Below are 12,888 nucleotides of genomic sequence, written 5' to 3'. Positions count from 1 at the left end.
ATCGATGAGGACTGACTTGGCAGTTTGATAACATCACACAGAAGTTCACGAAAACCACCCCCTTTTTCCTAGATCTTGCTTACTGATTTGCCAGGCAATGAAGGCGGCGTGGTGCCTCGAGTTACGTACTTCACCTAGCTTAGGATCTCCCACTGTCCTGTCACCTCCTCAACAGACTGGATGTACATAAAGACGGACTGAGAACCTGGGGTCACTATTGCACTGTTTCATGCTTTAGATCTTTGAAAACATAAATAACCCTTTGACACTGCCAGAAGTCATTTTAGTTTCAAAAGGAGTTGATAAGCCCCACCCTCACCCACCCTACTACAGCACTTCTGTGCAACACTGAGTCAAGAGCGCTTCACCAACTCACCCTCCTGGGCTCAACTTTAACCAATGTAACATCTTCTCCTGGCACAAGCTGTTCCCCTCTGGCAGACCTCCCTCGGGCTGAGCCCTCTCACCTCTGGCCTGGGCAGTAAGGACCCAGCCACTGACACTGCCTGGTGAGGAACCCCACGCACCCAGGGCCTGCCACTGTATTTTTCCTTTGGCTCTGAATCTCTCCTTAACTGTAGCCTCAGCTAAAGAACTCGAGTAAATATTGGGAGCAAAATTTACAAGAACGTCATAAAAAAACAAAAAGCCCCAAAGATGGCAATTTTGAAAATTTAATTGGAAAGATAATCAAATAAACTATAGTCTTTCAAACAGACAAAACGTATGGAATACCTACATGGCCTTTCTACCTGTGGCAACCTGAGAAACCCTCGAGCATCTTTCTAGATGAGACGACGCTGTCAACCGCGCCCCTGACAGCATGACCCACGGCCACCATCTTGCACCCTGAAGAGGAGTACGCGCCACGTGTTTGTCCATTCCACTATTCACCAGGCACTCTGCCCCTGGTTTTCCTGCCCCACATTTAAAAATGTAACTTATTGGCCAACATGACTCCTGCCCCAGTACCCTGCTCCTTCAGAGCCCAGGACAGTGATGTCTGTGAAAGCAAAAGCAAGTGTTTAAGGTTCGGCTCCACCTCCTCATGGCTCTGAGGCAGCACTCCCAAGTTCTACCCCAGAAAGCAGGGGATCTGTGAGATGCTGAAGGGGAAATTTGCACATATGAATTCCCACCCCTCTAACTTTTTAATAAAGGCTACGCCCTCAAGGTGGGAAATTATGGGGGGAAAAAAACCCCACAACTGTGTTTTCAGGTAAAGCAGCTGCATATTGAAACCAGTGGGGTTTTAGTACCTAGTAATTGTGTATGTGTTTAAATCAGTGTTATAGTTGGAAAAATATCGTTCTTTTTGTCTTTGAGGAAGATTTAAGGTAAGAAATAGGAAAAAACTGACAGCGACAAATACCTCGTGCTCTCTGCGTTAAGGTGAATGTTATTCCCAAAGTTACGAGGCAGGAACCCGCTGGCTCTTTACCTCTTCTCACTGCGAGCAGCTGAAATCTGGGACCTTGGCCGTCCACAAGGCCAGAGACACACACACACAAAGCGATGGACCACTTACCTTACTCAACGAGTCTTCCGCAGAAAACAGCCAGAGCTTTAAACACGGGAATGTGCAAACATTACTAGTAGAGAGCGAAAGCCAGCTGCCGTCCACAGGATGGTTCTCAGTGGACACAATGACAGGGTACCGTTATGCATTAAGAGGAATGATGATGAATAAAATAAGCTGTTTTCTTAGGGTTTCTTTTTTTGTTCTCTGTTCTAAAATTACTTGCTGTACGTTTTCAGCCCAGGAAACAAGTCTAGAGGAGATCCACGGTTAAGAAAATGAGAACGCCTGCTCCACTCTTTCTGACACCAAAGGCTTCCCAATGGCGGGTCACCAGCCCATTCTAAGGAATCTGAACACGGTCTCAGTAACCAAAGTTGGTTTCTCCTCCAACCTTCATCTTAAAATTTCAAACTTTTTTCATGTACGGCACTAACTTCTGTATCTGGAATGAACTATCTAATCTATTAGGTATGGCCATCACTACAAAAACCGCTATAAGAATGAGTACTGAACTCGTATTCTAAGCGATAGCAAAGGCAGACCAAAAGGAAACTGGGGAACTGAGCTAGAAACTTGGCTCTTGCTATCTCGCCTGTGTATTTGGTTAATGTATTTCCTTATTATAAGACTCATTATCACAGTAAGTTGAGAAACACAGAAGCTGGAAAAGAGTGTACAGTGGCAAACGCAGTAGTACTTTCGTGGGCCTTATAGAATTATTGCAGCCTTAATGATTTTTTACATGTAGTTCTAATATTCATTAAATATAAGGCTAGGTTTTTGGAGTCTGATACCAAAAATGTGCCATGTACCTTAGTAAAATGCTCAGATCCTAAGAAAAAACTAAATGAACTTTTCCTTTCTTAGATGTGGTAAGTTTAACTTTAGGTAGCCAACCTGAATTTTACAGAATCACACAATTTTTTAAGTAAGTTTTTTTGCCTTCTGAAAGCCACCTTAATATATACTCAAGCAGATTTATAAAAAGAGCTGACTTTAGGTTATAAATGAATTCACTGTGGCAGGAATTCTAAACTTTGTACAAGAGGTCCCTGATAAGCCCCCATACAATGATCTGGGGAAGGAGAAACAGTATTACTTCTATTTCCTCTTGCTTCCAAAGCAGGTCAAAGCCTTGTAGAGAAAATCATCTAACTGTCACATCCATTCTAAACACTACTAACTACTAGCACTTCGAATCAGAGATAAACTGTGAATATAGTAACCATTCATATAAAGAATCAATTTTAGAAATCAAAATGATCTGTTAAACCTCCAATTTTACATTTCGAGATTTTTGAAGCCTCTGTCGATGCAACACTTTTCCTTTTTAAACAACTGACTAAACTTACACTCAGTCCACCTACCAGCCCAGTACCTGGGCCAGGTTAATTGCACAGGAAGATTTTTACTATGTTTACATTTTTCTTAAATTACTCTTAAAAAAGCATAGTAAAGAGTCTGAGGACAAATTATTCAACTGTTTATCATACATAAGACCGCATGACTATAATACAAAGGGGGCTCTTTTTCATTGAACGTTACAATATACACAGCAAGTCCGGACCAGATCTTACAATCTGCACACAGGTATTTAACCTTTTCCATGCTGTTTATGTTTACAATGCACAGAAGTCCTGTAACCAAACCGTGGAGTAAAGCACACAAAACTGGACTGTAACGTAACACAGCATCAGAAGCATTGGGCTTTATCATCTCCTTTACGTAAGTAGCGGTTTAAAAACGGCTTTCGTTTCTTGGTGCTTGCTAAGATGTGGCAACCAGCACAGAAAAAAATGACCTGACCATGAGATACCTTCACCTTATACTCCTACACAGCAGTAACTACTGAATTCCTTGTGATATTGCTATACTCAAGATGATATCCTTTTATTCACTGTAAACCTTTATGAACTACTAACTTCCAAAATCATCCACAGGCTTGACATTTAATTACAAAATAAATATGGACTTCCTGATTAACAGAAAAATTTTGTGGTTTATAAAAAACGGATATTTTTCCAAGTTTCCATTCACATTCACAGAGTTTTAAGCCTTTCTTTTTGTCACTGTTGACATACAAAAACCTGCTTGTGTTCAGAAAAAATTGACCTAGTCAGCCACATGGAATTGACCAATAAAAAGTAACATGGTGTTCTGCTGAGTTGCTTTGAACAGGGTTACCGGCAGAGGTAGATTACTGCTTCTCTTCTAGGCTTCTTTTGATTCTGGACAGGTAAATTACTTATGTTCCTTCTCCCAATTCAACCGCTCAAAAGTATTAACACCCTAAAATTGGTCAATTTAAAATGGGAACACAAATTTAGCAACTGCCAGACTGTGTTACATTAAGGCAGCAGAATCTCAACACTAGGCACCTGTTAAACACCAGCCTGTTCACGTCAGGTCACGCATGAGTTTGCATGATTCCTGCTCAAATTTGGGACCTGTTGGTGCAATCGAGGTCCTGCTTTCAAGTTTACAAGTAGGTTAATCAGGAATACAAGGATCAACTGCTGGTTCCATAGCTTCTGGATCCAGTGTCCCTTTACCTTCAGAAGCCTGAACACATTGAGAATGTACCAGATGTTGTAGTCTTGAATTAGATGTCATCTACTCTGCTCAGCACACAGAGTGCGGTAAATGTATTGGCTATGGATTCGACAACAGTTCCAGTTTTGTTTAAGCAATAGTACAGCCATAATTTTCAACTGACATTTAAAAACGGTCTAGTTACGCCTTGTGTCAAAGTGCAGAACTGCTACATTATTGGTTACAGACATCTATGTGCTATAAAAACAGCTTTGGTACAATAAATTATCAAAAAAGAAAATAAATTTTTGTAAAATTCACAGCATAATTGTGAGGCAAAAAAGCAGTCACATAAAATTCTGCATTTTTTAAAAATGTTCAGGATGAACAGAAGACATCTTTGTGCAGAAGAAATGGTGGAGATACCACGTGCCGAGAAAAAGCAAAAGAAAAAAGGAAAAAGCAGGAAGGGACACAGCTGTAGCTATTTCCATCAAAGCAAACCACTACTTCTGTGACCTTCAACCAATAAGGAAGTCAACTTTATGACACACGCAAAGTGACCTTGCAATACCTTACAATTAGTGGGTCACAAAAGTCTATTTTAAAAGAAAGGCCTCTTGAATTACCCATTCTCTGTGTTTTCAGCATTAAGGACTGTCTGCAAAAGCATGTCCAAAAGTGATTGCATCTGAAATGGTAGGCTCTTCTAATTTCGAGTCCAAATCCATAAGGCCAAAGGTTATCCCAAAGACCACCACTCAGACCTCCCCAGGACTGGCCGCGACTGACCCGTTGATTGCTTCTCAGTGCACCTTGGTTAGGAGACCAGTCACGTTCCACTACTATCTCACTGTGGCCTCTCCAACAGGAGACCCACAGGATCCCATGTAATTGCTGCTTCGCTCCTCAGTAGGTTCAGACAGGAGAGTTCTGATCCCCGCCACTTAGCATGCTCACTGTGCCTTACAAACTCCAACACACCGTCCCTTCCACACAGCTGAAGGTGATGTTTGTGTAAGCTGGAGGTCCCTCTTCCTTACAGTACTGCATTTCCGTGCCCAAGTGTGTTTAGAGGACTTAAAACCCCAAATTTCCCACCCCCCACCCAAAACAAAACAAAAACAAAAACAAAGGAAAAAACAAAAACAAAGGAAAAAACACCCTCATGGGGCCCTTTATGCAAATTATGTGCCGTGCCTTTTTATTTTAAACTTAGTTGGCAAATGACCAAGACCAACATCTGAACATTAACTTTTGTGGAATAGAAAGACAAAAAACCCCACTATGACTGGGATGTGGCAAGTAAAACGGGGGAGGCAAAAAGAGGACACCTCTGAGCTATCCATGACGATGGGTTTGGACATGGCTCTTTTAAAAACTTCATTGTCCCTTTGCAATCTTTTCAAGTTAAAAAAAAAAAAGTCAGCTTTGCCCTCTGGTAGCGGTTCAGTGTGTTAATCTCCTTCTGATTCAAGCAGCTTTGCACTTTGTTTTTTGGAAAAAAACACCACTTCTATAAAAACACACAAGAAACAAACTCAAGTTTCAATTTAGTCACGAGCTAGCTACAGGACTCTGTTGCACACAAACTCCTGTCATGGGGGACTCTTCTCTATCAGCCCCTTGCCTCATTGTCAGATGTCCTTCAGTCATGTAATGTGCAGGACCTGTATTAGCAGAAAATTGGTAAGTTGGATGTCCAGCTATGCCAGTCTCTTGGCGGGGATTGGAGTAGACGGTTAAATTAACGTCCATAGCTCCATTCTGTCCAAAGTCCAAGGTATTAGCAGCCACTGGGCGATTCTGGTAGGCCTGATTGCCTTGATTACCAGTAGAGGAGGAAGATGTAGAGGAAGAAGTAGTTGAGGAAGACAGGGATGTCATGGAGTGGTGACTATGGCCAACCTCCATAGAATCCTGGGTAGAGGAGCTATTCGTTGGAGAATTGTAGACCCTTGGCCTGGTCCGGTTACCCAACGCTTGTTGTCCATGGTGGTGGTGGTGGTGGTGGTGGTGGTGATGGTGATGGGAACTGTTTCCATGGTGATGATGCAATGCATTCTGCTGAGGGGCTACATGAAAGGTTGTTTCTTGAACGGGATGAGTTTCAACAGTGACTTGTGTAGGAGCTTCAGTGCCTGACCAACCAAGGGGAGCAGGAAATTGCTGACGCACCTGCAAGAACAGATTTGAAAAGGATTTATTCAGAGCACTGTTTCCAAGATTTAATCTTCCATCCAAGCTGTGACACTAGCATTTACACTAATTAGAGAGAGGAGGTTTTGAAACTTTTAATGTGTTAGACAATTCTATAATACAAATTCCAAATACGATCAAGAGAAAAATAGTTAACTATGAAAGCTGCAATTTTCAGCAAGTTATACCCATAAATAGGCTCATGTATTTCACTAGCCATTTTCTTTCCTTGGGAGCATTGTTTATTGCCAGAGGTCAATAAATTTTTTCGGAAAAGGGCCAGAAAGTAAATATTTTTGACAGGTCCAAAAGGGGTTACTTTCCCCTAAAACCCCTCCTTTTTCTCCATCTTTCTTGTTTCAACAGAAGCATTCCTGCCCATCCAGACATCCAACAATTCCTCCATCCAAACCATGAGCAAGTACTACTGACTCAACCTTCAAAACAGAGCCCAACCCTGGCCTCTTTGCTCTATCTCCACTACCATCGCTCAATCCCAGGCCACTATCACCTCCTGCCTAGACTAATACAACAGCCTCCTAAATCAACTCCCAGCTTCCATGCTTGCCTTTTTCTAATCCAAAGAGTAGCAAGAATAATCTTTTTACAATGTAAATCCAATCACTATCCTATTTAAAATCCTTTACTGACTTCTCATTGGACTTAGAAAAACACAAGAATCCAAAATCCATACAATGGTCTACATAATCTGGCCAACACTCACTTCTCCCACCTTTTCCTCTAGCCATCCTGCCTCTTGCTACCTAGGTTCCAACCACACCAGGTCTTTGCTGGTCAGTATCTTCCAAATGCCTCAGGGCATTTGTACTTAATGTTCCCTTCTGCCTAGAATACTCTGATTTCTAATTTTTGCTTGGATGTCTCTTTCTCACAATTTTATTTCCAGAGTCTTCCCTGACCACTCTGGCTAATGCTGTCCCCACTCCTGCGGCAGAGGCTACCAGTTGTCCACAAAAAATATATTCTTCTTCCTGAGCATATGGGCTGCACTACACTTTCCAGCCTCCCGTGCACTTAGGTATGACCATGTGACTAAGTGTTAGTCAAAGGAATGTGAATGAAAGTTTCTATGTCCTGGCCAGACCTAGCTCACAAAATACCTCCCAGGTCTTTCTGCCTACTAGATGCAGCAGACAACTAGGCCCTAAGGGATGGGAGAGCCACAAGATGGTAGGAGAGCTCAGGACATGGCAAAAAGCCATGCCACTAACCTGAAAATCCACTCAAGATTATTATATAAAAAGAAAGAAGGAAACTTCATACTCTTTTTCTGAGAAAGATTAGCGCTGAGCTAACTACTGCCAATCCTCCTCTTTTTGCTGAGGAAGACTGGCCCTGAGCTAACATCCATACCCATCTTCCTTTACTTTATATGTAGGACACCTACCACAGCATGGCTTTTGCCAAGCGGTGCCATGTCCACACCCGGGATCCAAACTGGGGAACCCTGGGCCGCTGAGAAGCGGAACATGCAAACTTAACCACTGCGCCACCGGGCCGGCCCCAGAAACTTCATACTCTTAAAGCTACCATATTTTTGAGTCTACCTGCTACCAATGTGGCTTACTCAAATTATACATCCCACCCAACAAACAGCCATTCTCTACCACATTCTCCTGTCTTATCAATTAATGGTACTTGCAATTTCTATTCTTCTGATTCATTGTGTCACTGAAAGCTCTAGGAAGGCAAAGCCTGTGTCTCTATCACCAGTGGTGAGCGCAGACCATTAAATATTTCCTCAACAAAGACGCCCTAAGAAATAAACTTCAAGAAATACTACTGAAAACAATCCAGTAGAAAAGCACACAGAAAGTTCTCAGAAAATACTAATGGTTCTTAAACTATGAAGCTACTCAAACTCACGCATAAGAAATAAGCAAAATAAAACAATACTCTGTCCAATATCATTTTTCATTTCAGACTGATCAAAGATGATCACCCTGACTGCTTCTCCAGACTCTGTTAGTGGGAGGTGAAATCGGTAACACTCTATGGAGGACAATTTGGCAACAGATATCAAAATAACAAAGCACACGGCTCTTTGATCCCGCAATTTCACCTCCAGGAATTTGTATCGCACATAAATTGCATGTGTGTGAACAATCTATCTGTAGGGTTACTTGTTACAGCATTATCTACAATAGTAAAAAAGATCAGAAATAAGCTAAATGTCCACTAACAGGGAGCTACTGAAATGACTTCAAAATATCTGAACAATGGAATGCTGTGTGACTGTAAAAGAAAAGAAAAACCTCTCTATATACTGATATAGAAGGAGCTCCAAAATATAAATTAAAAAGCATGTGTAAAACACGTAAAAACAAACCAAGATGTGAAACAGTGTGGGTATGCTACTATTTGTGTACAAAGGTTAGGTAAAGAATATATATTTGCATTGAATATATATTTATACTTGTATATGCATAAAGTATCTCAAAAAGGATACAAAAGTCTCGACAGTTTAGAAACTGGGCGGCCAGAGAACAGGAATGGAAGACTTCACTGAATCCTCTTTTATATTTACTTATTTTTTAACAATGTGAATATAACTAATATTTACAAACTAAATAAAAAAGGATGAGACCCAAAAAGGCAAAATATTAACTTCTGTTAAATACAGATGGGAGGTACACAAGGGTCTTATGTTACTCCTGGTACATTTTTATGTGTTTTCAGTACCTGATACATTTGGAAGGAGGAAGGTTGGAAAGAAGGAAGGAAGGTTGTTCTAAAAATTAGGGAAAACCTCTGGGAGTGATAGTGAACTTAAGACCTGGAGTATAAATAGTAGTGACGCAAGCAGAGAGGGAGGAAAAGCACGCTCCTGGCTGAGCACAGCAAATGTGAGAAATGTGAAAGAGAACATGATATATTCCAAGAAAATAAAAAACTCCAGTAAAACTAGAGCGAACAAAGAGGAGGAAGGATGGCTTGGGTAGGGGCCAGCTCACGGCAATCACTGAGACCTTTGTAAGAATCTACATTTTAAATACAAAGGAAAGCCAAAAACTGGTTTAAATTAGGAAAAGCCAGATCAGATTGCTTTACTGAACATTCACTGGACTGCGGAGAAGAGAATGGTGTTGACGGGTGAATGGAACTAGACACTGGAAAACCAGTTCGAATGTTCTTAATAATAAGACAGGCTAGAGGTGGTTGCAACAAGGTATTTAGGATATTTAGAATCCACACAATTTACTATTTGATTGAATGTGGGGGATGAGGGGGAGTGGAGTCAAGGATTAACTCCCTAGCCTGCAGGTGTATGACTTGAGCAATGGCTGAATTTAGGGCCATCTGTACAAAAAATAGACAAAGCAGAGAGCTACAATGGAGGTAAAAATGATGACGCCAGTTTACATGACGCCTTTGCAGTGTCACGCTGTGGACACTTTCAAAGTGATATTTACAGCAATCCATTCGAAATAAAGGCCCTAGAGCTCACGAGTGAAGCCTAGATCAGAAAGATGTCGAATGACTTACCTCAGGATGGCGCCTGCAGAGGTAAGAGCAGTGAGGGCAACAGGAAGTGAGCAAGGCCAGAAGAGAAAGGGACACCTTGAGGAACACCCATTTTCACACGGCAAGTAGAAGAGGAGAATTCAAACAAGGAGAGAGTGTAGGGAAGGTCAGAGAAGTAGGGGAAATGAGGGGCCTCCTGTCAAGGAAACCAGAGGGAGAGCTTCAAAGAGAGGGGAGAAGTCAACACTGTCCAGGTGGATAAGGAATGAAGATAAGCAACGGAGCGTGCGCTGGACTCCTCACTAACAATCACTGGTGACACTGCGAGAACGGCTTCCTGGAACTGGGAGGCAGCCCGCCTGGAGCAGGCTCAAGAGTTCTTAAAGGGTAAAGAAATACAACTCACAGGTAGCAGAAATGTAGGGTGGGAAAGACACAGGCCAGGAAAGGTTTTGCTTGAGATCCGAGAGACCTGGGGATGAGGAGATGCAGACAGGAAGAAAGAGCGGGCAGAGGAGGACAGGCAGCACAACAGGAGCCAGAGGCTGAGTAAAGGGCAGAAGAGGGGGCAGGGGACTCAGGGGGGCTGCCGTCAGGCGAGAAGGAACCACTGCCCCTACTGAAAAAGGGGCAGAAGAGCAGTGGGCAAGCACATGCGTAGGCTGGACGAGGGATCTCGCGATGATACACAGCAGAGGTGCTCCTGTCTGAAGGTTATTCCTTACACAGCAAGCAGTGAGTGAGAACAGAGGAGGGGAGATGAAAGATCTCCAAGAAGAGCAGAAAAGCTTGAAACAACTATTAAAGAGAACGAGAGAGAGAGGGGATGACCTGAGAACCATGGAGGATAGCCCAGAAGAGGCAGGTGACTATTAAGGAACAGGGGTAACAGTGCACCCGCACGTGTGGCCCTCGCCAGCAGCACGCAGCAGGCCCAGCCACGAGAACCGGGAGGGATATTCACCAACTTCAGTTTACTTCACTCATCAAAAACACACTGGTCTCTCATTATAAAACTCCATAGCGCAGCACTCAGCATGAACTAACTTCTTATTTCACAAAGAGTATTTAATAAATATTTTTACTACCACCACCTGCTTCCCTCCAGTGGGAAAAAAATCTACTTAATTAGGTACCTCCTCTTCTTTAACAGGTGTAAAAAACAAAGAAAGAAAAAGCCTCCAAAAAAACCCAAAAACAAAAACAAAACGTGTAGGTTAAAATCTAACAACAAACTGATTCCGAGTCTAGGATTATCAGTGATAAAAGCTCACAGGGGGCAGCAGAAAGCAGTAATGAGGCCACGAGCCTGGGAACGTTCCTTAGCCCACGAAACCTCAGTTCCCAACAGAAAGTGAAAATCCAAACAGCGTAAGGCTCAAATTCCTGCTGCAGCAAATGAGATACACAGGAAAAAACCATTTGGAGCAATGGCTGCTATGCACCCAATGAACGTTAGCTATTTCTAAACAAGGAGGGAAAAACTGTAAGGATGTGCTTCTTCGGTTTGAAGTAAGTAAGTTAGAATTCCTTCTAAATGAAAAAGGTACGAACCTTTACACTAATGACATACTCATTCTCAACGCACTTGGCAGCCAACACCACTGACCCTGGGCAGGGCAGGGCAGGGGACGCGCATCAATGGCGCTGTGCAAGCTCACCTGGGGACTGTGTGTCTCACAGTCCATGGCCTGGACGGCGGCCGTGAAGTGCCCGCCACTGTGCCGATGCTGGTGCGTGGGATCCGACCTGGCTCTCCCACTGTTGCTTGTCCCCGATGATCCACCTTAAGTATCACAACACAATACAACTAATGAGTTTAAAGTTAATTTTGCTCAAGTATATATTCTAAAACTGTAACAAAAAACTGGAAGTATGTCACAAAAACATCTATATTACCCTGAAAGTGTATCATAAAGTCACCGAGCCTTTGACTGAGTTCTCTCACATCAATCACTGAACTAAAATATGACCAAGTTTGGTTAAGTTGGGGGAAAACTCAAGCATGGGGACAACATATTCCCATTTAAAAAACAATTACAAGTTTTGCTTAATAAAGAGTTTTGATTCCAACTCCCAAACAGAATTGATAACACGCACAGTTACGAACTGGAGCTTTTGGGGATGTGACGTTTTTACTAACTACAAAAAACTGATTTAGATAACTCCTCCCCGCCCCATTAAGAAATTTTAAAATAACCCCCACTTTGTAAAGAAAACAGTAAACACTTCAAAACCTCCTCTCATATCCAAAGGACAGACCTGAGCTTGAAGATGTACTGGAGGTGGTCCCCGAGGACTGTGACTGCTCCATTGCAGGACTTGTGGATACACTATTACTCGTATTTGTACCTTCATCAGCTGTTTTCTTGAAAAAACTGTGCTGCAGGGCATAGTAAGGTTGAATTCGAGTTTTGGGGTCATAATCAAGCATCCTTAAAATGAGGTCTTTGAACTTCAAGTAGTCAGCTACCGTATGACCCGACTCCCCAGCACGACGCCCACCAGGTCCTCCTGTTTCTACTCCAAGAATATTATGAAGCTTACGGGTTCCTGGTGGTTTATACTCCTAAAGAGAAGAAAGACAAAAAGGCTTTCTCTAAATTTGATAGAAACATAAAAGCCTACATAACTTAACTTTAAATATGCTTAAATATATTACATGTTGAGGCCTTTATTAAAAAGAACGCTTTATAGTTAGACCCTCTGTATTTTCACACATTACTATTCTAAATGCACTTATAGATAGAGAAATTCGAAATAATTTTGAGACCAAAAGTGACTATAAAGATCACCTAGCACAGGGTCAGCAAACTACAGCCTGGCCCAGGGCCTATTTCTGTACAGCCTTAGCTATGACTGCTTTCTATATTTTTAAAGGTTGTAAAAACAAACAAACAAAACCAAATAAGAACACGCACAGCAGCCCACAAAGCCTAACCCACTCCTATCTGGTCCCCAAGAAGAAGGTGTGCTGAGCTCCGCCCCAGCCAGCGCTTCTGAGCCTCTTTCCAGCCCAGGGCACCGAGGACCTGCGTGCACTTCCCTCGGTGACAGTGCTCACTAACACTGTGGTGATTGCTCCAAGTAAAGAACCACTGGTCTAACCCTGCCTGCTCACATTCAGATAATGAAGCTCAAAGTAAATT

The 12,888-nt window shown here is 42.4% G+C and overlaps 1 protein-coding gene across 10 annotated transcripts in view; it reads right to left on the bottom strand.

The window, feature by feature from the left end:
- Positions 1-2,989: 2,989 nt before the first annotated feature.
- The window catches only part of LOC124231332 (dual specificity tyrosine-phosphorylation-regulated kinase 1A), a 138,255-nt gene continuing 128,356 nt past the window's right edge, over positions 2,990-12,888 (bottom strand). For all 10 annotated transcript variants that reach the window (XM_046648069.1, XM_046648071.1, XM_046648067.1 and 7 more), the window contains 3 exons: positions 12,002-12,308; positions 11,401-11,525; positions 2,990-6,232 (listed from right to left, as the gene is read on the bottom strand). In XM_046648069.1, coding sequence (XP_046504025.1) covers positions 5,612-6,232; positions 11,401-11,525; positions 12,002-12,308 — 1,053 coding nt within the window. In that variant the 3' untranslated portion in view covers positions 2,990-5,611. The remainder of the gene's footprint in view (positions 6,233-11,400; positions 11,526-12,001; positions 12,309-12,888) is intronic.

This window comes from Equus quagga, chromosome 21, assembly GCF_021613505.1.
Source record: "Equus quagga isolate Etosha38 chromosome 21, UCLA_HA_Equagga_1.0, whole genome shotgun sequence".
Classification (NCBI taxonomy): domain Eukaryota; kingdom Metazoa; phylum Chordata; class Mammalia; order Perissodactyla; family Equidae; genus Equus; species Equus quagga.
Note: the sequence above shows the minus strand (reverse complement) of the source record. Positions and strands in the feature narration are given on the sequence as shown.